Below are 23,349 nucleotides of genomic sequence, written 5' to 3'. Positions count from 1 at the left end.
TAGATCTAAGTTCTGAACACAGATCTAAAGGCAAATAAAAGCTGCTTTTTTTCAGTCTTGCTTTTACCATAGTACATAACTTAAAGAGGAAGCAGAAGAGATCACATTATGAAACAGAAATAGTGCAAAAAGCGGGTTATTCAATTGGAAACTTCAGAGTGGAGAGCAGCTCATTAAAACACTGAGTTCACATTTTGCTTTTGCAGAAAGGGAAATACTATTTGTGGTCAATGCCCAAGGTACTGTTTAATCAAACACCCGTCTATATTGTTCATCATCTCTTTGTCCCTATAAAGAACCTGTAAATAATATACTGAGGTCACATGGTCGTATTTGTTAAAAAACCAAGAACCATGAATTGCATGTAATTAGCTAACAGGAGTGGCATTTCACAGCACAGATTAGGCCATTTCTCTGCTTGGTGTAACTTGCTATAAGGTAAAACACCGAGATTCAAAGAATAAGGCTCACTGCACTGCAATACTACCTGAACCCCTTGCAGCCAGCATGCAAAGAGCAGATTCCTTCGCTATCAGTCTACCTACCTTCAAAACAACTCAGAGCTATCAGGTAGATGACTTTACCTGTATATCCAGGTTTGCAAGCACAATTGTAGCGATTAATGCCATCGATACAGTCCCCGTGAATGCATGGGTTACTTGCACAGTCATCAAAGTTGTTTTCACAGTTCACTCCTGGAAGAAGAAAAATGTTACAAGAATAAGGAGTCCAAATCTTCCAAGATGGACAACAGAATTAGCCCTTGGAAATGGCTAATTAAGAATCCCACCTACTAGAAAGTAACACTAACAATATTAACATGGAAGGATGCAGAAACACTGGGAGGCCAGGTAATGTCACTCGAGTCACTGGGTGATGACTATGACCCTGAACTTGCACTAAATGTTTAAACGTAAGAATAAGCCATTTTGAAAATCATACCTATTTTTTATCATACCAAGTATACCTGCGCACTTGAATTTTGGGGTAAAAATTCTTCCAAAACCACTTGCAGTATCAGTGAGGGTTAGACAATCCACACAAACACAGGAAAATGCAGTAACCAAAATTAATGTGAAGACACTAGCTTTACCACTAGCTTTACGCTCTTATCATAAGCTTATTCTATATGCAAATTTAGCACACAAGAAATAATTAAATCTTGAATTCTGCTAGAATCCAAGCCTCCCACTTGTGCTTTATGTACCTGAAGTGCCCAGCAAACAGTTGCACTGGTAGCCATTCACCAAATCAATGCAGCGCCCTTGATGGAGGCAAGGATTGCTGTGGCATTCATCTATCTGCTCACTGCAGATGGCCCCCATGTAGCCAGGATTGCATATGCACGTGTATGAATCAATCCCATCTTGACATTCACCATGGTGGCAAGGATCAGGATCGCAGTTGTTGATGTTCTCCGCACACAAAGTGCCAGTAAAACCTAAGGAAAAATTATCAATTAGAGTAATTAAAGAGGTTAACTGGTACTATGCTGCAGTGAATATAATGCAAATAGAGGAAGTGTCATATATATATCCACATATATATATGAAACTGGCAGACAAAGCACCAAGGGTAACTGGGCACCTCAACTGCTGTCCATTTTCCAGCCCTGGAAGACAACTCTCTTCACTGCTCACAGCAGTGCAGAACACCTTGCATGGAGAATCCTGGCATCTCAAGCATATCTTCCGTGTATTCAGTACAGCAGTAATGAGAGCAAACACGTACATCTCCACAAAATATTTACATGCATCAGTACAGACTATCTGAAGGCACTCTACTGTTGTTATTTCCTCTACACAATACCAGGGGATTTGACTTTTTTTTTTTTTTGCTATGTGAAATTACTGCAAAGAGGCTGCAGAAACCTTCCCAGGGGAACTCCCCTGGCTCAATGTCGCAGCTTCAGCAGCTCTGCTTAGTAAGTCTATTGGCCCTCTCGTTGGGAAACCTTTCAGTATTTCCAGTCAAACACCAACTGCAAATTTATGAAAGACTGCATGCAATCTCTTCAGTTTGGAACAATGAAACAAGCAGCAATTTGGCCCGTTTCATTCTGCTTCAGCTGGGAAACATCCTGAGCAACAGAAGACAGAATCTATTCACCAGATGGAAAAAAAAAAAGGGGGGGTGGGGACGTTCAGGAAGATAAGAACAGCAAACGACTCCCTCAAGAGCCCTGTTTTCCACAGTGGAGCAGAGCTATATGAAAGGGACAATTTAAAATAAATGGCTTTCACAGATGAGGTTTTGGAGCCCCAGCTCATGCTGCCTTCCAGCAATTGGAGATAAGAAAGGTAAAACTTCAAATTTCAGACATTAACTGGAGACGGATACAAACCAAGCTGCAGGCAATTTCAACAGCTGAAGAGTGATTCTCACCTGAGTATAACAACTGGATAACAGGCTCCCCATTTTTCATACAGGTTTGTGGCTAGTTCTCTGGTCAAACATACCAGGTGACGGCTAACATTTCCAAGTTCTGCGAACGTATGCATGGATGAATGGGTGTGGAAGTAGGTAGGGAGAGGGAAGGGAAGCTAGTTAGAGAGATGGATATAAAAAGATGTTAGGGAAGGAAGAAAACCAAACCGAAAAGAGAACGAACAGTGGCAAAAAAAAAAAAACAGAGGGAAGAGGGAAAGAAAGGATGAAAGACCTAAGACAACTCAAGAAAAGAAAAGCCATGATCTACCACCGGGAAGGAGAAGTGGAATAATGCCAGAAGGGAAAGAAAAGACAAAAAGCAAGCAGTAAATAGAGCTATCTGTACAGCATTTGGCCAAACATTTTGCAGTTTTCAATCAGTTCTGCAGCTGGTGAATACTACTCAGGGAACATATATCACTCATATTATGAGATTAATAGAGCAAGAACATATTCAAACGTTACTTTCCAGAAACTGACCTGCCCCAAAGATGAATTCCATATTGCAGTCTTAAAGAAAAATGTCATTATTAAATATGATATTTATATACATTTGTTCAAAAAAAAAAAAAAAAAAATTACCACCTTGCCTCCTCCTGTAGCTCAGCTAAACCACTTCAAGATCAGGTATAAATCTCAACCTCTTAACTGAATACACCTTAATGATGTATGATTTCCTTCTTTGCAGAGTTAGATTAGAAAAAAAACCCTGAACACAGAACATAAGAATTCCTCAAAAGGGAAAGAAAAAAAGCGTTCCATACACCATGTGCCTTTCTGGTAGTAGTAGTCTTCACTTCTCAGCCGGTAAACATAGCATTTCTGTACTGAGCTGGTTCCCAGTAGTTTAATGCCTGAATTCAGAACATGCCTTTCAAGGCACAGCTCTCCACACTGTGCTCCTAGACACGACCCCAAACTCTGCAATAAGCTCTGCAATGGCTTAATGGCACAACTCTGCATTCTTAGGGAATGAAAGCAACCAGACCACATGCTACCTTGAAAAAGACTTTCTAAGATAGTTTCCAAGTTTGGAAAACATTTCAGCTGCTGCTTCTTTTTGCAAGTGACAACTTATTCTGTAATTCAGTAATGGAAAGGAAAAATTCTGACACTAGTTATTCCTCTCCTGATTAGAAGTACTTCTCTGCCCTACTTCCAACAAGTTGTTTCTTCAGGTACTTTGGATAAAGGAGAGAGGCTGTGTGTGATAAGAGTGTGGAGGAATTTTAAGGCTAATCTCAACTGTATTCTGTACAGTGCAGAATACGTTAGTGAAGTCAAATGAATGTGCCTTAACAATTTGATTACTGTAATGATTCAAAATGAGAAAATTTGCACATAAATCTAACTGACCTAGCAGTACATTTCCAGGATAGAGGCAGCTCCAGGGGCTTTCAGCCTCCTCCATAATGGAAGAACTAAAGCCAGCACCTTCCACACCTGGTCAGTCTCAATGTGTACCATGAGCAACCCCAGGCACCATTAACTGAAAGCAACCAAGAGTTGGCCCTTACTGAGAATTAAAGTGTTAACAGCTTTGAACTGCCTACACCCTATTATTTGACTACATGTAAAAATTAAAGATAAAGATATACCTATATTACTCCTAGAGGTTCAAAGACAAGAAAATCCCACAATTAAGTCTGACACTTTAAAGTGTTCAATTGACCAAACAGTAAAGGAATTTAGTGCGCTCAGAAAGCTTCAGTTCCATCCACAGATCTATTAAAGTTTAAGTACGATGCCTGAGAAATCATTTAAATAACATTCTTGCAGGTAGCTGCTGTGTGCTGGTGGTACTTCTGGTGGGCACAATTTTTACTGCATTGCAGTTTTCCACTTTTGATATGAAATAGCTTGAAGCAACAGAAATCAAAATACACAATGGTACTGCTCTGTTCATCTCTTGTTCTTCAGCTGTATACTATAAAATCTGACTTTGAACAAAGAAAGGAAAGCCAGATAAAAGGCTTCACAATGCTGTTTTTGCATTTGGAGATTCCATAGTACCATAGAAGAAGCTGTCACCTTCTATGGGAAGCAAGTGATGGGGCTGAAAGAGGGAGGCCAGAAATCCCATCAACTGTGAACTCATTATTATCACAAGTAAAACGGTTTCCATACTTAAATGCTGTTCTCTGCTGCAAAGGAGCAGAGAAGGCTTTATAACAAACGAGAAGTATTTCAGAGAAAGTAATAACACTGACACTTGTTTTACCACCCCCTTCATGTACTTAGGTTAATGCAACTTCCATTCCAGGGGCTCCAAACACAAGACTAACCTGTGGCACACTGGCACTCGTAGCCATTGGGATGGTCAATGCATTTGGCTCCATTGAGACAGGGCGTGCTGGAGCAGTCATCTATATCAATCTGACACACAGCACCACTGAATCCTGAAAGGCAGAGAGACGGTGAAAATCCAGAGGCAATTTGAAGCTTTTAATCTATAGTTGCACTGTGAGAAAATATTTATTAGCAAATCCTTGAAACCACATAAATATAAACCCAGTAAATCTAAACTCAGTTGCATCACTAAGCACACACACCACACCCTGGGTGGATTGGTTCCTCATCCAAACCACCAGCCTAAACATAGTTCCTATCCTCCAGGTCAAAGAAGCCTCAGCTTGAAAACTGAGATGGCCACGTCAAACAGAAGCAAAGCAAATGGAACAGCAGTGCTGTCCACTGCTGACCAGCATGCCTGCCTTTAAAACTGAGAGGCCACCAAGAAACACCTTCCTCCAGTAATCAACACCATTAACTTAAAACAATAACACACACTTTACTACAGCCTTCAGACTAGAGTTACTACAGCAGCAGAGAAGGTGGTACAAAGCAGTGCTGTATCTTTACATACATTTCTTGAAATAATCCAACTATCAATAGGTTTTGTCACATGATGCAGATCCTTGGGCACTTCAAGATGTAATAGGAAAAAAAAATCAAGAACTCCAGGAATGTTTTTTGGAGGAAGGAACAAAGGAAGAGTGGGATATGGGCCAGAAAGTCATTATTGAGTAAAAAGGGTTGCAGAACAGGCTTTTGTCAAGTATACTCTGATCTCAAAACTTTGGGAGCCAACAGGAAGACAATGATGTTTACAGTTAATGCTGACCCCCTCAGCTCAACACTTATCCTTTTTTATTTTCCCTGAAGTGGAGACCCAGTCCACCCTCCCTCTTCATGCAAGCACCACAAGCTATACTGATGGAAAACCTGTTTCTGTTTGAAAACCTCAAAAAAAAATAAATCAAAATGCATGCAGAGGCTCTGATTTTTAAAACGTGTTTAGAATTATGCAACTAACTCAAACATACTCAACTAAGGCTACAGAAACTCCCACGAAACACACAGCACACACTCTCTCACTGGTTACCTATCAAGTTCTTGGTAAGGTGAAGCAAAAAAAAGCTTCCAGAAATAAGTACTCACCAGGAGGACAGACACAGAGGAACCGGTTGACTTTATCGAGACATTCTCCATTATTCACACATGGATTACTTAGACACTCATCAATATCTTCTTCACAGTGAACACCTTTAAAACCTGTTTTTTAAGGAAAAGAAAGTGACTGAAGGCCTTAGAAAGCATCCCTGAGAGTAAAGCTGCCTCTTATATCAGTGGTGAAAGTCCAATCCTAGTTTCACTGCAGTACAGTTTGCAGTTTGGGCAGAACCTATGAGGTAAGAGGTACGTTTTCTTGTACATTTTCACCAGAAGTTGAAAACGGGTGCTGATTGTGTGCTTTTCTACAGGGGCTGAATGTGCTTACTTAATCAGTGGTAACAGGAGAAGGTTGTGCCGAATTCACAGCTAATGTTTTCTTCCATTAGATAAGATTATGTTTCACCGCTTTGGTAGATATCAATGTATGTGGGTGTACAACAATATAAGGTAAAAAGTAAAGAAAATCTCAGCAGACAGCTAAAAAACCCTCACGTTTGTGACAAATAAAAGAAAAATGCTAAGAGGAGTGAAATATTTGGTTCTACCTTTCAGAACAGATTTGATATTAATCAAAATTCATTCTAGTTTTCATGGTATTAACTAATCACCTGCAGGGGTCACAATTCTTTCATAATACTATATACAACTGTCCAGCTGGCAACGTACACCCTCTTTTTTTTACCACTTTCTTTCAGAAAGCAAAATAGCAGACTACATAGGTCATTGGTATGCTGGACATGTTAATATTGGACAAGCACAACTTCGACTGACTAACTTTTTTAGTTAGCTTCTTAGGTCAAAGAGAACTTGCATCGTTTGAGGTATTTTAAGCAGAAAAAACACCTGAACACTTTTATCCAGAATGTATATATATCAGAAAACACAGTGGCTCCAAAAGTCTGCACCTGATTTGCTTATGCAAACAGAAGTTTCTACACGTGTGTTGCACGGGGTATAGTAGCTGGTGGACTGACTTCCTTCACTGATACAGAGATCAGTTTCTCTCTGTCCTCTAATTGCTTTCTACCGCCCCACACAAATGCCAATTCCACCTGGCTGGTGCCACCACAGAAAGTTCTCTGTGCTTCATTTAGCCTCACCCCATTGCAATTTGGTGTTCCACCCCAGCAGAGCTGGCAACCTTTCCTGTACTGCACCTGCTGAGTTTTTTTTTTCCACCTGTGCTGGAAGTCCCAGCCTTGTCAGAAGCTCCCCTCACCTGGCATACATAGACACGTGAATCCTCCGATTTTATCCAGACAGGTGGCATCGTTTTGGCACGGATTTGAATGGCATTCGTTGATGTCCATTTCACAGCGAGGTCCTGTGTAGCCCTTCAAACACTCACAGTGGAAAGAGCCTTCTGTGTTTACGCACTTCCCAGCATGTTCACACGGATTGCTATTTGCTGCAAGAAAGATAAGTGTGTCTGGCAAAACGTTTCCTCTGACCAGGAAAGCCACAGAATCCCTTATTAGTCACGGTCTTTTCCAGCGGTCATTCCTTACTGACAAGCAATAGAGAGGGAAGGACTGTTGATCCCACTGGGAAAGGATACTGTGGCTGAAGAAAACCATGTAGCACTTACTTGCCTGTCAGAGGCAAAAAGAAATATTACCACCATCACCAGTGGACCACAGGAGCAACTCAGGTCCATGTTACTAATAGCAGTTACTAAGAACAGAGCACTGAGTGGCAAGGATTAGAGTTACTGATGCTCTGAAGGCTTTATCTCTAGGTCATCTCGTACTTCACTCCTGAGGCTGTCGAGATGCTGCCACAGCCACAAAACAACCAAACTAATCCTTCTTGTGTTTTCAAAAGGGCAGGTCCAAAAAAAAAAGTCCAGAAGTCCAAGGCAGGCTAAGGAGTGAAATTCGAAGTGCTTTCTAACAGTTCCGTGCTGGTTAGGTCCTAGCTTCACGTGGCACACTCTAGTAGCAGGAACTAGCACACAGAAAACTATCAGCAAGTCTGTGAAAGCCCAACTGATCCCCCGAGCAACACTGTAGGATGTCATCAGAGAATTACAGCTTTAAGAGCCCACGCAAACACCAGTCTCAGAAGGAACTCAAAAGATCCAGCCCTATTCCAGCTGTCAAAGAGGCTTTGTATCTCTCTACCAAGAGGAAGCTGCAATAGCCCCCACGCAAACCGAGGTACTTCTGTTGTATTCCACAGTTTTAAGTGTCAGCTTAATTATCGCATCTGTTTGTGCACACTCCTCACACAGCACTGCACAATAAAAAAGTGGTCAAGTCCCTCATCTCACTGCTTTCCATATTCCAGAGGCTAGGAGTTCAAACATGGACAGCCACTCTGACTGAGCTCTTTGCCTCAAGTCTCACACAGTATTTAAAACTCCTCTAGAGACACTGAAACGGAAGGGGGAGAGCAGGAAAGGAGGCTCACTTCTGTTGAGAAGCTATGACAAAATGGGTATCATTGTGCCTCCATTAGTTTATGAAGCAAACAATACAACCCACTGTGAGCGTACTCACAGAATGCAAAAAGGAACTTACCCATTGCACATTCATCCACATCCTCAGTGCAGTCTGCTCCCTTATGGCCTTGAGGACAGGTGCAGATGTAGTGTCCATTCACAGGATTGGTATCACACAGAGCACCCTTCTGGCATGGATTGCTAACACATGCATCATCCAAGTGACACAGAAGACCTAGAGAGGCAGACAAGAGTCCATTCAAAAAAAGTGAGACACAGCAACCAGAACACATTATGTAATCAAATTATCTATTTGACATACCAGGATGAAGACTCCCACAGCCAGAAACTTAAACAGTTTCGTATTGGCTTCAACCCATAGACTACCACAGGGATTTGTCCACACACTTATAAAAAAATTACATTTAAATACAGACTCCGTGACTTCAGAGGTCTCTTCAGCACCCTGGAGTGCTGCAATTACTTATTACCACCAAAATCTCCTCCTGGGAGCAGTTAACTAGCTCTTCTCTCTTAGGAATGATGATTTTTCTGACAGCTAAAAACACAGGACATAGGTGCACGCGAAGCTGAAAACCCTTACTTAAATCAAATATACCGATCACCCGTATTTCCAGTAGTAGTTATGGGACATTTAAACCTACCCTAGAACAGCAAATTTCCCATTATGTCAGTAAGCTCACTCTCACTCACAAACACCTAAGTTTGCCTCCTAGACTTCTGAGTACAGTTACCATGAATGACACAGAGCAAGTCACATTGATATGTGAATTCTCAGACAAATACAGCCCCTGCTATGGGCTGAAAAGCATCTGCTTTCCTTGCAACATAAGTTGTACTATTTTGTTTCTTCCAGCTTAGTACAAATACTTCTTTGTTCCTAGCTACAGAGGTTTAAGAGGTCTTTGCTCATGGACAGTACGTGCTTCCTTTTGTCCTTCTGGTTGGTCACAAAGTGTGTAAAATAACAAAAGGTTTTAAGCAAGTGCATGAACTTCAGAGTTAAGATCCATATTTCATGAAGTGCAAGACCTACCCAAGCTTTCCATCCTCACCTGCTTTTCCTTCAGGACAAATGCATGAAAAAGAAGCCACTCGATCAATGCAGGTAGATCCGTTAGCACAGGAGGCCGTGAAGCAGTCATCAATGTTTTTACTGCAGTCATCCCCACTCCAGCCATTGACACAGACACAGGCATAGCCTCCGTTGTGGTTGGTGCAGGTGCCTCCATTCTGGCACGCATTGGGCTGGAGCTGACACTCGTCAACATCTTCAGTGCAAAACTGGCCTGATACAGAGAAAGGAAGAAGAAGTTTAATAAAAGCTCAGGCACTCTGATACAAGAAGATTCTAGCACGGACAGCAAAACCAAGCAAAACACTACTCCAAATTGACTGCCACTTCTGATTTCAGACCTTGGCAGGTTTGAGAGGTGGGCCTGTGTGAACCTCACAACGTTCGACAAGGCCAACTGCAAGGTCCTACACCTGTGGCCAACAGAGTGTGAGGGAAGGGATTCCCAATCCCTGGAAGTGTTCAGGGCCAGGCTGGATGGGGCTTTGAGCAGCCTGAGCTGGTGGGACGTGTCCCTGCCCATGGCAGAGGGCTTGGAATTGGTGGGCTTTAAGGGCCGTTCCAACCTAACCCATTCTATGATTTCGAGGACATTCAGAAAGGCACAAGCCTAAGAACTTCCAACAGCACCACTGTCAAATTACACAAGTCAATTGTCATCCTTACATGGCTACAAAGAAGGAGCTGAACTTAAAAAGCTAATAAAAAAGCCCAAAACCACCACTGTGACAAAATGACTATTCTCCAATAAAACACTTTCATGACCAAAGATCTTGGGGGGAAGAAAACAAATGTACGCTGCACCAGAGTATAAAGGAAAAGAACCACTGAGTATGACCTACTGAGGTCAGCTTCACAGGGCACAGAATTTCAGAGTTTCAGCTCTAAGAAACTCAGCAATTTGTGTTTTCTGAAGTGTTTCTTCATCCACATCCATCTTGATTTGACATTAAGATCTGGAAAACCAACCACTTGCATCAATATTTTATTTCAGCCAATACTTACGGCATTGTTTAGTCTTCAGAATAATTTTTTCTTTTTTACTTAAGTTTTAAGGTATTCATTCTTATTCTGAGTTTCTTCAACGAAGAAAAAAGTAATGGCTAAGTACCAGCTAGTTTCTTCCCAGGCTGATAGATGGGTACACGTGTACAACCACACAGTACTGGTCAGGATCTACAATCTTCTTTTTGATAAACTATTTCTAAGCTTTGTTACATTTAGATCTCTAGCCCTGAAAGCTTTATTTTTCCCCCTATTTCCTTTTAACATATTTTCAACACCCTTCTTAAAAGGGCGATATACATAGCACCAAAAGATCTCTTTATCACACAGTAAGATTGCATTTGACTTTTTTTTTTCCCCTTTCCCCTCCAGCTGACACCATGACCTCCCTCACTGCAGTAGCTTTCCATGACTTGGGCCAAGAGCAGTTTAAGTAACTGCGTTGCTATTACCAAGATCCTCCCGTTCTTCATCTGCAACTATTTTATCAGGTGCACGTTTATATTTGTCTGGAATTCTCCTCTTATTCCAAGAATAAGAAACTCAAGAGCAGGGCCCGTATCTTTCCTGCCAATTTTCCTGGGCTCTGGTTTATTCGGGATTGCCAATTTAAAAGTACTTATTAGATGTTGCTTAATAGCCACCGCATTTAATAATGGCCTAGAAATTACGACACAAGTGCACGCATCACCACTCCCCGTCCACTGATATAGAGAACTAAAACATTTATTGTCAGCCAAAATGTAAAAACGCCTACCATTATAACCATCTTTAGTTGTTACACTCAAACCATGATTCCTTTCGTTTTCAAAATACATAAATAAGTCTTAGCCTTTGGTCCAGTAAGCCCTGGATTTTTTCTCTTTGCGGCAAAAGAATAAAAAAAAGAAGTAAGAAAGAAGTTGCACAACCGACTTTGTCCTGTGCAAGTGTTCCTTCCTACAGCAAGACTGCCTCAAAACCAAGATTTTATCATTTGAAAAAAAATGAAATAAAGTTTTAATAGTAGTAACAACAACAGAGTTTTCAGAATTACCTCACTTCCCAGATTACTTAGTGAAACAGTTGGGGGTGGGAGGGAAATTAACACTTCATATTGCTATCTACAAAACAGCTCTCTGTATTATAAAAAACAAAACCGTGCATTTGTCACAGTCCAAGTCATTTGTTCATTAGCTTTCAATATTAACAACTCCATTAGCTTATCAGTAACCAAACAGAAAAGAGTCAGTTATCTCAGGCTGGTTCCTAGCAGTCGTACGTATCTTGCAACTCATCAACACAACTGACTTCCTTTCAGAAAAATAATCAAGACGTTATTTGCTTATTATACCAGATATTTTCCTTCTTTTCTTGGAGGGGGCCCAACCCAGATCAAAGAACGTACACTGATGAATGCTCATCCGCAGCATGAGTGTTTTGCAGAAACATTCTTGCAGCACCTACATCCCTCTTGCGACTGCAGCCAATTTAAACTTGGTGTCCCTAGAGCGTGGACAGTTCTCAGTTGCCAAACCACGCAGTACTGCTACGCCTTTCTCCAAGTCACTAGCCCTGCGATATACTGAATAGCACTCCTAAGGTATAAAGTTTTTGTTTGTTTGTTTGTTTTTTGATTTTTAAGAAAAAAGCAGAAAAGCAAAGATGTGGAAATTACCCCTCTCAAGCTCTCTGGGTTTATTTAACTTCCCATTTCAAGTGTCACTAGTATTATCAAATTTTAGGACTTATTTATTTTTTCCTATCGCTTTTACTCCGCTTCTCTAAAGGACAGCATCAAGTGACATCACTGATGTACTTGTAATAACCACGTCTTAGGCCACTCCATATTTCTTCCATCCTAAACTAAACAAACTTTTATTAGGTCTATCAGCATCTCCCCCTCAAGAGAGGAAAAATATAGAGCTACTAGATCAATCATATTTGTCTTTAATTGGGATCATGAATCAAACACAGCCCCATCGTAATGCAGTTTGTTTTAAAAACAAAGGGAATTAAACTCAATATGAGAGAGGCGTAAATGAGCCATTAACTAGTGCACTTTACTATTGGATATTTTAATGAAAAAAACATGTTCTCCATTGAAGTTATAACTGAAATCCAGACTAAGTTCTGGGCCAAAGATATAACAGTCAAAAGCAGCATAAGGCAAGCTGAGCGTATCAACCTAATTACAGTCAGAAGTACTCAGTCTCATCACCTTCAGGCAAAATAAGTAACACGTCTTGAATGATTTAGGAACTTTTTTATTTTTTTAAAGTACTACAAATGCCAGAGTACTGAAGTCCAAGGCACTTGTTAGTTTAAAAAAAAAAAAAAAAAAAAAAAGGAGCTGCTGAATAGACAAGAATATAAAGCCATTTCAAGTTCACTGAAAATGCTCAAGTCCTCACTGTTGAGTGGCTTAGAAATGCATTCTGTAGCCCTAAGTCTTCAGAAGAGAAATTAAGACACATTATTAAGAAACCCATCGGTTCCTTAGACAGCATTTTTGAATCTTTAGGTAGTAATAAAATGGGATTAAGGGTCAATATCAGAAAAAACTGCACTGAAGAATTACTTTCAGAAATGTGCATGCATCTATAAATGGATTCAAAGAACATCCTCCCTCAAAGGAGCATCACCACTTACTTCTCAGTGAGCCTAAAGGATGGCCACAAGCTGTCAGGGCCCTGAAAAGGCTGGTTTGCCCTCAGAAAAGGCTTCGACTCCTTATGCAAATGACATAAGCAGATGAGTATTTTGGACAGCTGCTGCAAAGAAAAGATTTGATGCTTCTGTTTTTAGCAGCCTAGGTCTTCAATGTGGTGTCTGTCCTGCCAGCTTCCTGAATGGCTTCTCCACAGCAGAGACCGACGGCTCTCCCAGTATATGACATAAAACAGGCATTAATTTTAAACTGACAAAAAAAATCTCTGAAGGTTTACTTGAGGGATGCAGCTTGGCTTAACTGTAACTGAACCAAGTCTATTTACTTGTAATTTTACTTGTAATTTACTTGGAAACCTTGTTTTCTGCTTGCTAGGAAAAACTGAGTCTTTCATTCACAGAACCCAAATTCAACTTCTAAGTGCAAACTCTTGATCTGTTTAGCTAGAAGTTTCTATAGGTATTTCTTTACTTCTGCTTTTGCTACTTTCAACGGCATTTCTAAAAGAAACGTAAATGCAGCGTCAACCAGTGATGGTGTGCCCTTACACAACGCTTGGAGCTCAAAAACCCTAATTGTACAGCATTTTAATGGGAATGTAGGAACACGCATCTAGAACATGACAAGAAAGGAAGCACAGATTACTCCAAGAAACTAATAAAAGCCTAACCTGACCTTGATATTTGCAGAGCCTGGGAAATCAGCAAAATGCCGACTCAGGTTCTGAGTGACCTTGTACAAAGTAAACAGCCGGTCCATGTGGTATTTCAAAATTGAAAACTAGAAGTAGAAAAAGGGAACAGCCCTCAGCTCTTAGTGCTTTCTGCCCACTATGAAACTAGTTACTTCCCGTATGTTCCCCCTCAGAGAAGCTGCAAGGAATAAAGTAGCCCAGGCACACGGGCTGCTTTGACTGATCCCCCTGCCAGCCCAGGGGCTCGGGGAGATTCTCCTTTGGCAGACACAGGATGCAGTGGCTCAGGGTCCCTCATGTCGTTGTACCTGTCCTCACTGATGAGAAACTGCTAGATTGTTCTCCTAGAGCCCCTGTGATAACAAGAAAAAATAAAGGCTGATGTAAAAGGTAAGGCAGCGCGTTAAGTGAGTGCAATCCTACAGCAAAGGAGCATTAAGCTCTGGACAAATAAGAAATCCAAACAGCCATGCTGGGAAGCAACAACAGATGCATCCAAACGCTGATCCTACTGAACCTTTCGCGTAAACCCCAATTCCAAGACCTCCTCTTTGCACAAAGCCCAATTCCAAGACAGGAAACCGGACTGATCCTACAGCTGAACGCAGGCAGGACTTTCTGCCAGTTCAGTCGGAGGTCTTCATCTTTGGCAGACCGTATTTTCCGTAAAGGAGAAAGTTTTCTTGGCCTCTGAACAGCTCTCCAGCAGTAAAGACTGCCGATGCACAGCTGGAGTACCAGACGCCAAAGCCTCCGGAGATGGGATCTCACATACGATTTATGCACTAAAAGCATTTAGCAGGATGGAGGCTGTAAATGCATTACTGTGCCTTGAGAACTGAGCTGGGAGGAGATCGCTGCATCCATTTCTCTCAAAATCATGACCACCGCAGCACTGGACTCAGACTGACCTGGAAGTCAAAGTATCTTAAGAGCTTGGTGATACCAGAAGGGAAAGGTAATTCGGCAAGAATCACAGACTGTGCCTCGAGTCTGTGAGAGACTCACTGGGAGAGAAGCCTCAGGTTTCAAGGCATCTTTTCTGCCCCCATCCATCCCCTCAGTATCCCACAAGCAGCACGCCGCTTGTCTCAGACTAGCACTGCCCTGCACAAAGATCTTACCAGATCTCATGGAAGGGCCATCCGGGAAACTACAAACCAGTACATTTAGCTAGAATCTTTTGGAAAGGGAGATCTATTTCACAAAGTATTGCAAAGATTGTTGTACAGTCTTTGAACGCAATCTGTGTAGCCGAAGGAAGCTCATCTCATTAGAACTGTTTACTTTTTTCCTCTTTCAGAGCACTGCTAAGTCACAAGGTGAACAGCGCCTTATCAAGGCTCAACGAGTGGCTCAGAGATAAGAAACGGTGTTTGGGTTAATGGCCAATTCTAATTACAGCAGAAGGTTAACCAGCACAGCACCTCAGGGGACCGTACTGCTCCTTCCCATCTCTAACCATCCACGCAGACGTTCAGGATGCCAACAGACAGACCACGTCTGTCTGGGGAAAGACATTTCTCAGTCCAGTCCTTTCCTTTTAGGCAAGGAAAACGCCTGTATTGCTTGAGTAACCCGAAGCACATTGCTCTGTGGGGTCAAAACATCAGTTTCCTCAAGTTGTTTTGCACGGCTCCTTAGTAAATGGAAAAGCATAGGGAAGATAGTGTGGAACCATCAGGACTTCTCATAAAACGGCATCTGTGAAAAAATACTTCACATGTTTTGTGCATTTGTAAAAACATTCAATTAATCTTTAACCCACAAAATTATTCTTACCCCTTGAAAAAGCTAAGTTACAGTTAATGGATACATACAGGCACTGCAGCATCTAATTAACGACCTGAAAGATGAACAGTAGGCAGCAATATCTTTCACAAAATAATATTTATATTATCCAAGAGGAAGCCAGAGAACTTCAGACAGCTTCAACCAAGTGAGGTTGCTGGGCAGTGCAACAGCAGACACTGTTTGATGCAACAAATGGCAGATGAAATAGAAGAGCAAACAGGCTTCTTGCTGAAAGCCTGGGTTAGACACTCCTTGAGGAAAGACTCCAGCTCCCCTGGAAGGGTTGTGGGGACTTCTACACAACCCACAGCTTTCATCACCAAAAATAAATATCACCGATGAGATATCTGACCACAAGGAGGAATAACTAATGCAAATGGCTGTAAAAGAGCAGTGGCACAGCCTCAGCCTACCAACACGCTTTGCAGCACTGAAGCCACCACCTCTTCACGAAGAGGCCGAAACTGGGGTAGAGGTCGGAGTCCAGCAGGCCGGCTGAAGGGAAGCATTTCATAAGAGACTCACAAAGCAAATATTACCAAGACAGACGCATTACGATAGAAGTACAATACAACACTTATTGCAAGGAAGATCAAATGTTTTCTTTCATACATTTTGCCACGTGCTGTGATTTGCTTTCCTGACATAAGGTATCATCAAAGCAAAGGACTGCAAACTTCTCTGGAAGAGGTGGTGTCTTTACACAGACAAGAGTGCACAGAGCAACCACCAGGCAATACTGACAGACAGGGATCTCACACATGTCCTAATCACATCCAAATTCCAGCCCCTCTGATGAGACCATCTCAACAGCTTCCTGCAGGAAATCCGATGAACCTGACTGCTACTTTCGGCTTCGAGGACAGCTCCAGGCACACACAGGAGTTCATGGTGGACCATGCTGCTTATATTTGCAAAAAGTCTCCCCAGTTGCATGTGTTTACTAAAAGTCTTCCTTAAGTACTGAAAAAATGGCTGAAGCCAAGTACTTTTCCTCTTGTAAAAGCAAGGGGCATGCTGAAAAAAAAAATATTCCTTCCCAAGCATCTTGATTCCCTCCGAAATACACAACTATAGAGCAGCAAAGAGGTAACAACCATCCCCAAAATTCAGGTGGGATTTTCTTTGTTTTGGTGTTTTCTGTTTTGTTTTTATCTAGATCTACTTCCTCTTGAAGAATGTCAAATGATATCCAAGATATAAAATGTAAGAGGTTAATAGAGAGTTTGAACACAACTGAAGATCAATCTGCAATTGTAGTGAGCAAACATCTGTGTTTATTTTAGGCTCATATGATGGGGGAAACAGTTTAATTTCATAACCACACTAGGAAGCATGTACTGGAACTAATGGGCTTTTACAAGGGATTTTACAGCCTCCAAATACAAAACTCTGGGCTTTAGGAGAGTTATGCACGCCCTGATCCACCAAGCACCGCCTGAAATCACTCAGCAGACTACTGGGGAGGGAGGGAGGGCCACTCGGACAGAGCTCCTCAGAGGCAGCATTACGAAGGAACAGAAGAGTGTTCAAGAAAGATGACGAGTGCACTAATGATAGACTGGTTTAATATGGCAGAGGCTGGTGAAATGACTGGGTACGGCGCCAAGATAGAGAAGTAATCAAAAGGAAACACACATCACCAAGCTACCCTTCATTCTGCCCTTCTCTTAAGCTCCTCTGGAAAATCCAGTAAACCAGGGAAATCCCTAACAAGCAGAAAGTCCTGCAGGGCAAAACGTAATGACTGAAGCTAAACCTTGCAATAAAAGCTTCATATTCTCCAGCTAGCTCAGCAACGCATCTTTATTAATTACCCAAAGACAAATCACCTCATTCCGAGAATGATGGAAGGGGCAGAAACTGCCAGAAACAAGGCAGCTGCAGATAAAACAACTGTTAGCTATTAGCCTGGTCTCAGAGCACACATGCACCAACCCAGACTCGGAGTGGTCTAGTCTAGTTTGTTTGAGAGCCAAACACATGCAAGATGTACTGAAAGCTTAAGACAACTCCACAAGAGATTATTTGGCACATCCGATCACAAAGAGCATTTCCCAGGCTGGAAAGTCACCAAAGGCACAATGGAAGAGGCAGTAGCATGGACTAAATCAGATGCTGTCGTTCTGTCATCGGATCAATTCGGCTGTTAACACCTGAAGTGTTTTATTACAGCTACCTCCTCATCATGGCTTGCTACAGGGAAACAGAAAAGAGCAGGCAACGAACTGGAGGTTGTGTACCTGTAGAGAGTTCACACTGGATAAAGCACAAATGGTGTCAATTCGGAGCTTATGAAATCAGCCTGCTCCACGCAATGCTGGAACAAGGCATCACAAGAACACCAACCATCCAGGATAAAGTTTGGTCACATCTGATGCTTCAAATCATTTGTACACCCAAGCTTCGAGCTGCCAGCTCTGGAACCTGCCCACATGCTCCCTTCTCCCTTTGTATTTGCCAACTCAAACGTGAAGGAAGAAAAAGAATCATAATCCCTCTCGGCCTCTTTCAGAGGGCTGCCTCTTGGAGATTTCGCGATAGTGACAGCTAAGCACAGGCCAACGTGCCAAGTTTGGCACGGGCAGATCTCAGCTAGCACCCAACAGGCTTCAGTGCTTTTTAATACGAGTTTGGAAAAGCACCCAAAAGTCCACCATCAATGCACAACTGGGAAAGGCAACCAGGCAGGAGTGCCACCAAATTTCAAGCCTCTCAGTATTCCAGCAAGGCAGTATTTTTTCCCCCCCCCAGCACTAAGCAGGCTCGTTACTGTACACTTTCTAATATGGAAGCTGGTGTTCAGCAAAGAAAGTCTCCAAAAGAAAATACCAGAGCGTACGATCTTACATAAAAATGTTAAACATTAGCCTTTTGATGTTTATCCTCCCTTCTTAGCAAAGAAAAGTCACGTCTGCCCAGAGTTTAAGGCTGGGATTTTCAAAGAAAACGAAGGTAGAGAGCAAATATTGCTCTAATTAAATAGGAATCGAATCCTTAACTCCCCTGTTTGAAAATTCCTGCCTAAAGCTCTGCAGAAAGAGTAACCCTTGTGCTAGTGTTTAAGAGCATATGACCAAGCTAGCAGCTATTTTAATTAAAAAGCATTGCCCTGCTGCCTGAAGAGCTTTTCTGCTCAAGACAAACATTTGCTTCTTAAGCTAGCTTCCAGTGCTGGAGTTCTTTGGTGGAGTCAGCTGTTAGCACGCTGTGCTTTCCTGGAGACAAAAGTCTCCTGGATTTTAAGATACACAGTTTGCTGGAGCCCCCTTTTCAGGCAAAAAACAAAGCCTAAACAAACACACTTGCCATGGGAGTCTCACCCTCAGGGCCAGAAATGAAAGGAGGCAAACAGGCCAGGCCTGCAGTGCAGCAGGATAATGCTGGCCCTCCAGGATTTGCTTGAGCACGGACATCACACGGCCCCCAGACCCCGAGACTCGTCCCACTGCTCCCACTGCAGCACCTGAGGAGAAAACAGTGCAAAGGACTTAACTGGATGGAGGATGCATACCGAACTCTGTTGTGCTCCATTCCTGAAAGGTGACCTGGGCCAGGCTCACGCTGATCCTCCAGAACTTTCCACAGCTAAGCAGGAGTCTTCCTCGGCCAAGCCAAACAAACGCACTGACAGCGCTTTATAACGTTACTTTAATACCCAAAGCCTTCCTGACACAAAACTGCATAGGCTAGATCAACACAGTAAGCAGGTGCCTTTTAAAGGCAGCCTTGTTTCGTTATCGGAATCGTAGCCTGGAATCCCTGAGCACCCCTTAAAGCCTCACTCTCACCACCTCCTCACAAGGACACCCTAACCTTTCATGCAGCTTTGCAGCCCTGCGCTGCCATTGCTTTCTCTGTACCAGCTCACTCGTGAGACCTCTCCATGAATTTTAATTCCTGACCCCAAACAAGAAAAAAAAAAAAAAAAAAAAAAGGCAGCTGGACAGGATTTTTTTGCTAGATTAGTGAGTTAAAGTGGCTCGCTCCAACAAAGACCAGAGCCAGCCCTGAGAAAGGGGAAGGGTACCTAGGAGCAGGGAGGGAAGGCAAAGACACTTGGACAGCAGCAAGCCATCCAGTTTGTTTAACTATGGCAAAACAGCAACATAAAGCAGTCTTTACGTGCCACAAACATGACCCAGGCAGGATTTTGGGCTAATTTTAACTCAAATCACACCTGAAGTATACCAAGTTCCTGCCTGGCACATAGGAATAGACTACAGTCTTTCACAAAAGCCTCTTTATCTATTTCCAATGAGTCTGCAACATTGTGCCTTGGAGGACACAACAAACATTGGTCCTGACATAGGATGTAGCTCAGGACAAGACAAAGTGATCTTTAAACAAAACAAAACAAAACAAAAAATCAGCTAACATTCAACAACAGAAAAGATCTGGAGCAGCTTCCCCAAGACACATCCAAGATCATCTTGCCAGTTACAGACTGGGGCAGCTGACAATCATTATAACCATATGAAATACAAGAACTCTGAAGGTGACAAAAACATTAGTAACAGCAGGAATTTCCCGTGGTTGTCTTTGAAAAGCAAGATTTTATCTTTCCGGAAAAAACAGCACATGAGAAAGAGAAGGCACACGCATCAACAAAGGAGCAGTGAGCTCTGTTAGAAGAGTAGGAAATGAGATGGAAAGCAAACAGCCTCTCAAAAGGTGGATTCCAGTACCAAACAGAAGACATTAGCAGAAAATGCATGCTTGTGTAGTGCAGGCTACCACCTGTCAAGGAACCACAAGAGGCAGATGGTTACCAAAAGGAATTGCAACAGATTCTATTTCAGAAAAGGATGCTTCGATATCGCCTTACACAAAATTGTTCTTTGCTGGATGGAGTACAGCTTCTTGATTCTTCCTGATTTTTCTAACACAAAAGGAGAATGGCTTCCTCAATGCCATGAAGCACAAATCACGTTCACAAACGTGATAGATCTTCATCCACGGTGCAAAGATTAAATAAACACTAAAACAAACAGACCGATTTAAACTTTTCCAGGATCACTTGACAAGTTAAGTGTTAGCAACAAAAGACTCCACAAGACCTGTTATGAAGATGGCACATCTACACAGTGGAAGTGTTTTTATAAAATTTAACATCCTTTTGCTTTTGTCTGATGCTTACTTACAAGCACATAGCTCTGGGCCTTATTTTTTATTTATTTTTAAACAGCACAGAATGTCCTGTAAACTCAAGGTCTCATTGGAGGCTTTTGATTTCCCCAAGTGTTGACTTTGTTTTACACTGCTGCGTTACAAGTATTTATCAGGACAGACTCTCTGAGAGTTGTTTGTTCAGTTCTCCCCTCTTCACTAACCTTAGTGATGATTTACAATGTTATAAACCATGTTTGTGCAAAAGATGGACCTGCACTTATATAGTATATTTCCTTATTGCTGAGTAACTTGCTTTTATTGTAGCTTACCGCTGTCAGAATCAGCTGCAGTTTAACCTTGGGAAAAAGACACCTCTCTCCAAACTATCCTAGAGTCCTCCATCTCTTTGCTCTAGTGTGTGCCCACCCTCAGTGTCACACCTCGTGTCTCTGTACAATGTTATCTTCATGGTCTCTCACTGAAGATGCAGGAGAGGGATCGAAGTGCATTTAAAGAAAGCTTCATATAAGAAAATACACTTTTGGGGTGTCACAGAACATCATCGCTTTGCCACACATTTACTGGGCAAAAGGAAAATTACAGATGCTATAAATGGATTCTTAAAGGCAAGCTTGCCAAGAGGTTTTCAGCGCACAGGCTTTCAAGCAAAGCAGCTTAGAGAAAGGCCCCGAATACAGCCCTTCATTGCCATTGTTAGCCATCAGCCTCCCCAAAACACCCAGCCCAGCAGTAATGCTGCAGGGGAATGGTTATCACTAAGGCATCCTGTGGACAAGAGCACAGTGCTGCTGCCCTGCTTATGTCAAACACGGTGACATGAATAGGCATAGCTGCTGCTGGGCTTATTCATGCTTTAGTTTGAACACCAAAACTGGCGCCGTGCATTTTGGACAAGACAGTTCAATTCCCCAGCGGCTCTGACGTTCATAGTTGAAGCAGCCAAACTGCTGTTTTCTGAACTGTGAGACCAGTTTTCGCTCCCAATTGACCTGAGCCTTGAAGTCTAGGAAGTCACTGGCCTTGAGAAGTCATTATCTAAAGCCGCTGCTGCACTGATAACCTTAACTTCACCATAAATGCAGGAAATTCTCAGAAAAAAGCATTCAACTAATTTGTTTTATACAGCCATGGGAACACAAAACTTGGGGAGCGCCTCTCTTTCCAGGGTTTCACAGGAGGGAAGCATCCTTCACACGTAAGATTTTCTGGAGAGCCTGCACAGACAGAAGACAGACAGCACAAGGCTAGGCCACAACGTGGGCCCAATGATTTTTCCCCCAACGTTAGAGCCCATGAAGAGGTACGGAGTGGGAACAACTAACTGCATTGCAAAGAGCTTCAGTGGTTAATCAGAGAGACAATCTACCACAAAACCAAAGAGAATCACAGCCCGTTACCACCAAGGTCTCTTTCCAGGTGAGTTGCAGAAGGCCTCCCCAGTGAACAGCAGCCACCCACCCAAATCCCGCAAGCCAGGTTACGTTTATGATACCTCTACAAATCACAGTAATCCCTCATAAATTTTAAGCTCATGCTGTACACACTCATGGTCCATTATCTCCTCTGTGCTTCAGGAATAATCTCGAGATTGATTTACTACTGACATGTTAGAAGACAAAACAGGGTTTATAATTCCTGCAGCGTGAAGCAGTATTTCAGGGGTCACTGAAGGGTTGCTGGCTCTCCACCCAAACTCTCTTCATGTTTTCCTTTGCAGGAAAACTTGAACACCATTTAGACAGGGAGGCAGTAGAGATGAAAGGGTATTTGCTCATCAAGGGGAGGACTCATTTTCTCCCATTTATACCAGGTTTCAGAGAGCTATGCAAGCCGTGAGAGGTGCATTTCCCTCTCTTATGTGGTTTTACCTTTAAAATTATGTATTCTTAAGTGAAGTTAATGAGGGTTCTTAATTGGCAGGCCTCCTTGGCAGTTAATGACAAGTTTATAATGAGAATGATGCTCTCTGAGGGGAAAAGCTAAAACAACACAAAACCTTTGGTCTCTAGTAGTCAAACTCTTCACACAAGGTTTGTCTGAACAACCATTCACTGCAGATGTTCTGGCTTCAAACATCATTTTCTAGACACAAAGAATGCACTAGAAGTTCTTCAGAACCAGAGGAGTTCATTCAGGCTTATGCTCCAAGGCAAAATACCTTAGTTTACTTCATAAAAGGAAGACTGCATGTTCAGTCCATACCTCAATGTTTTGAGGTTGTTCAATTTCCTGTAATTCCAAAAAAAAAAAAAAAAAAAAAAAAAAAAAAAAAAAAAGGAGGGGGGGGGGCGGCAAAGATGAACCCAACTGAAAAAGTGTGCCAGCTAAGAATGACTAAAAAATAAAAAAACCCAAACCGGAGGTATTTGTTTATTTTTGAGGTACGGAGACATTTTGTGACTAAAGATGACACTGAATTTCCTGTAAGCTGCTTCCTTACATCATGCATAATGGTTTCTTGAAATTCACATTTCCCCCCCCACCTCCCCAGACACACTCAGAGTAAAACAGACTCATTTATGAAGCAAAAGTAGCTTTGCTAGTTGGAGAACTCCAGATAAAAATCAGTCACAGTAGGCAAATAGTAGCAAAAACATAAGCTTCCCATGCACAAGCTTCTCTTCCCCCCTTTCTCCCACCTATGCCTT

The 23,349-nt window shown here is 42.2% G+C and overlaps 1 protein-coding gene across 1 annotated transcript in view; it reads right to left on the bottom strand.

Annotated features, from left to right (window-relative positions):
* The window catches only part of NOTCH2 (notch receptor 2), an 84,857-nt gene that overhangs the window by 35,025 nt on the left and 26,483 nt on the right, over positions 1-23,349 (bottom strand). Inside the window, exons 6-12 of the mRNA XM_082766129.1 lie at positions 9,406-9,639; positions 8,409-8,564; positions 7,106-7,294; positions 5,872-5,985; positions 4,716-4,829; positions 1,208-1,441; positions 585-695 (exon numbers count right to left, since the gene is read on the bottom strand). Of these exons, the coding sequence (XP_082622255.1) occupies positions 585-695; positions 1,208-1,441; positions 4,716-4,829; positions 5,872-5,985; positions 7,106-7,294; positions 8,409-8,564; positions 9,406-9,639 (1,152 nt within the window). The remainder of the gene's footprint in view (positions 1-584; positions 696-1,207; positions 1,442-4,715; positions 4,830-5,871; positions 5,986-7,105; positions 7,295-8,408; positions 8,565-9,405; positions 9,640-23,349) is intronic.

The sequence above is a fragment of the Aythya marila genome, assembly GCF_965140915.1.
Source record: "Aythya marila genome assembly, chromosome: 8".
Classification (NCBI taxonomy): Eukaryota; Metazoa; Chordata; class Aves; order Anseriformes; family Anatidae; genus Aythya; species Aythya marila.
This window is presented reverse-complemented; position numbering and strand designations above follow the sequence as displayed.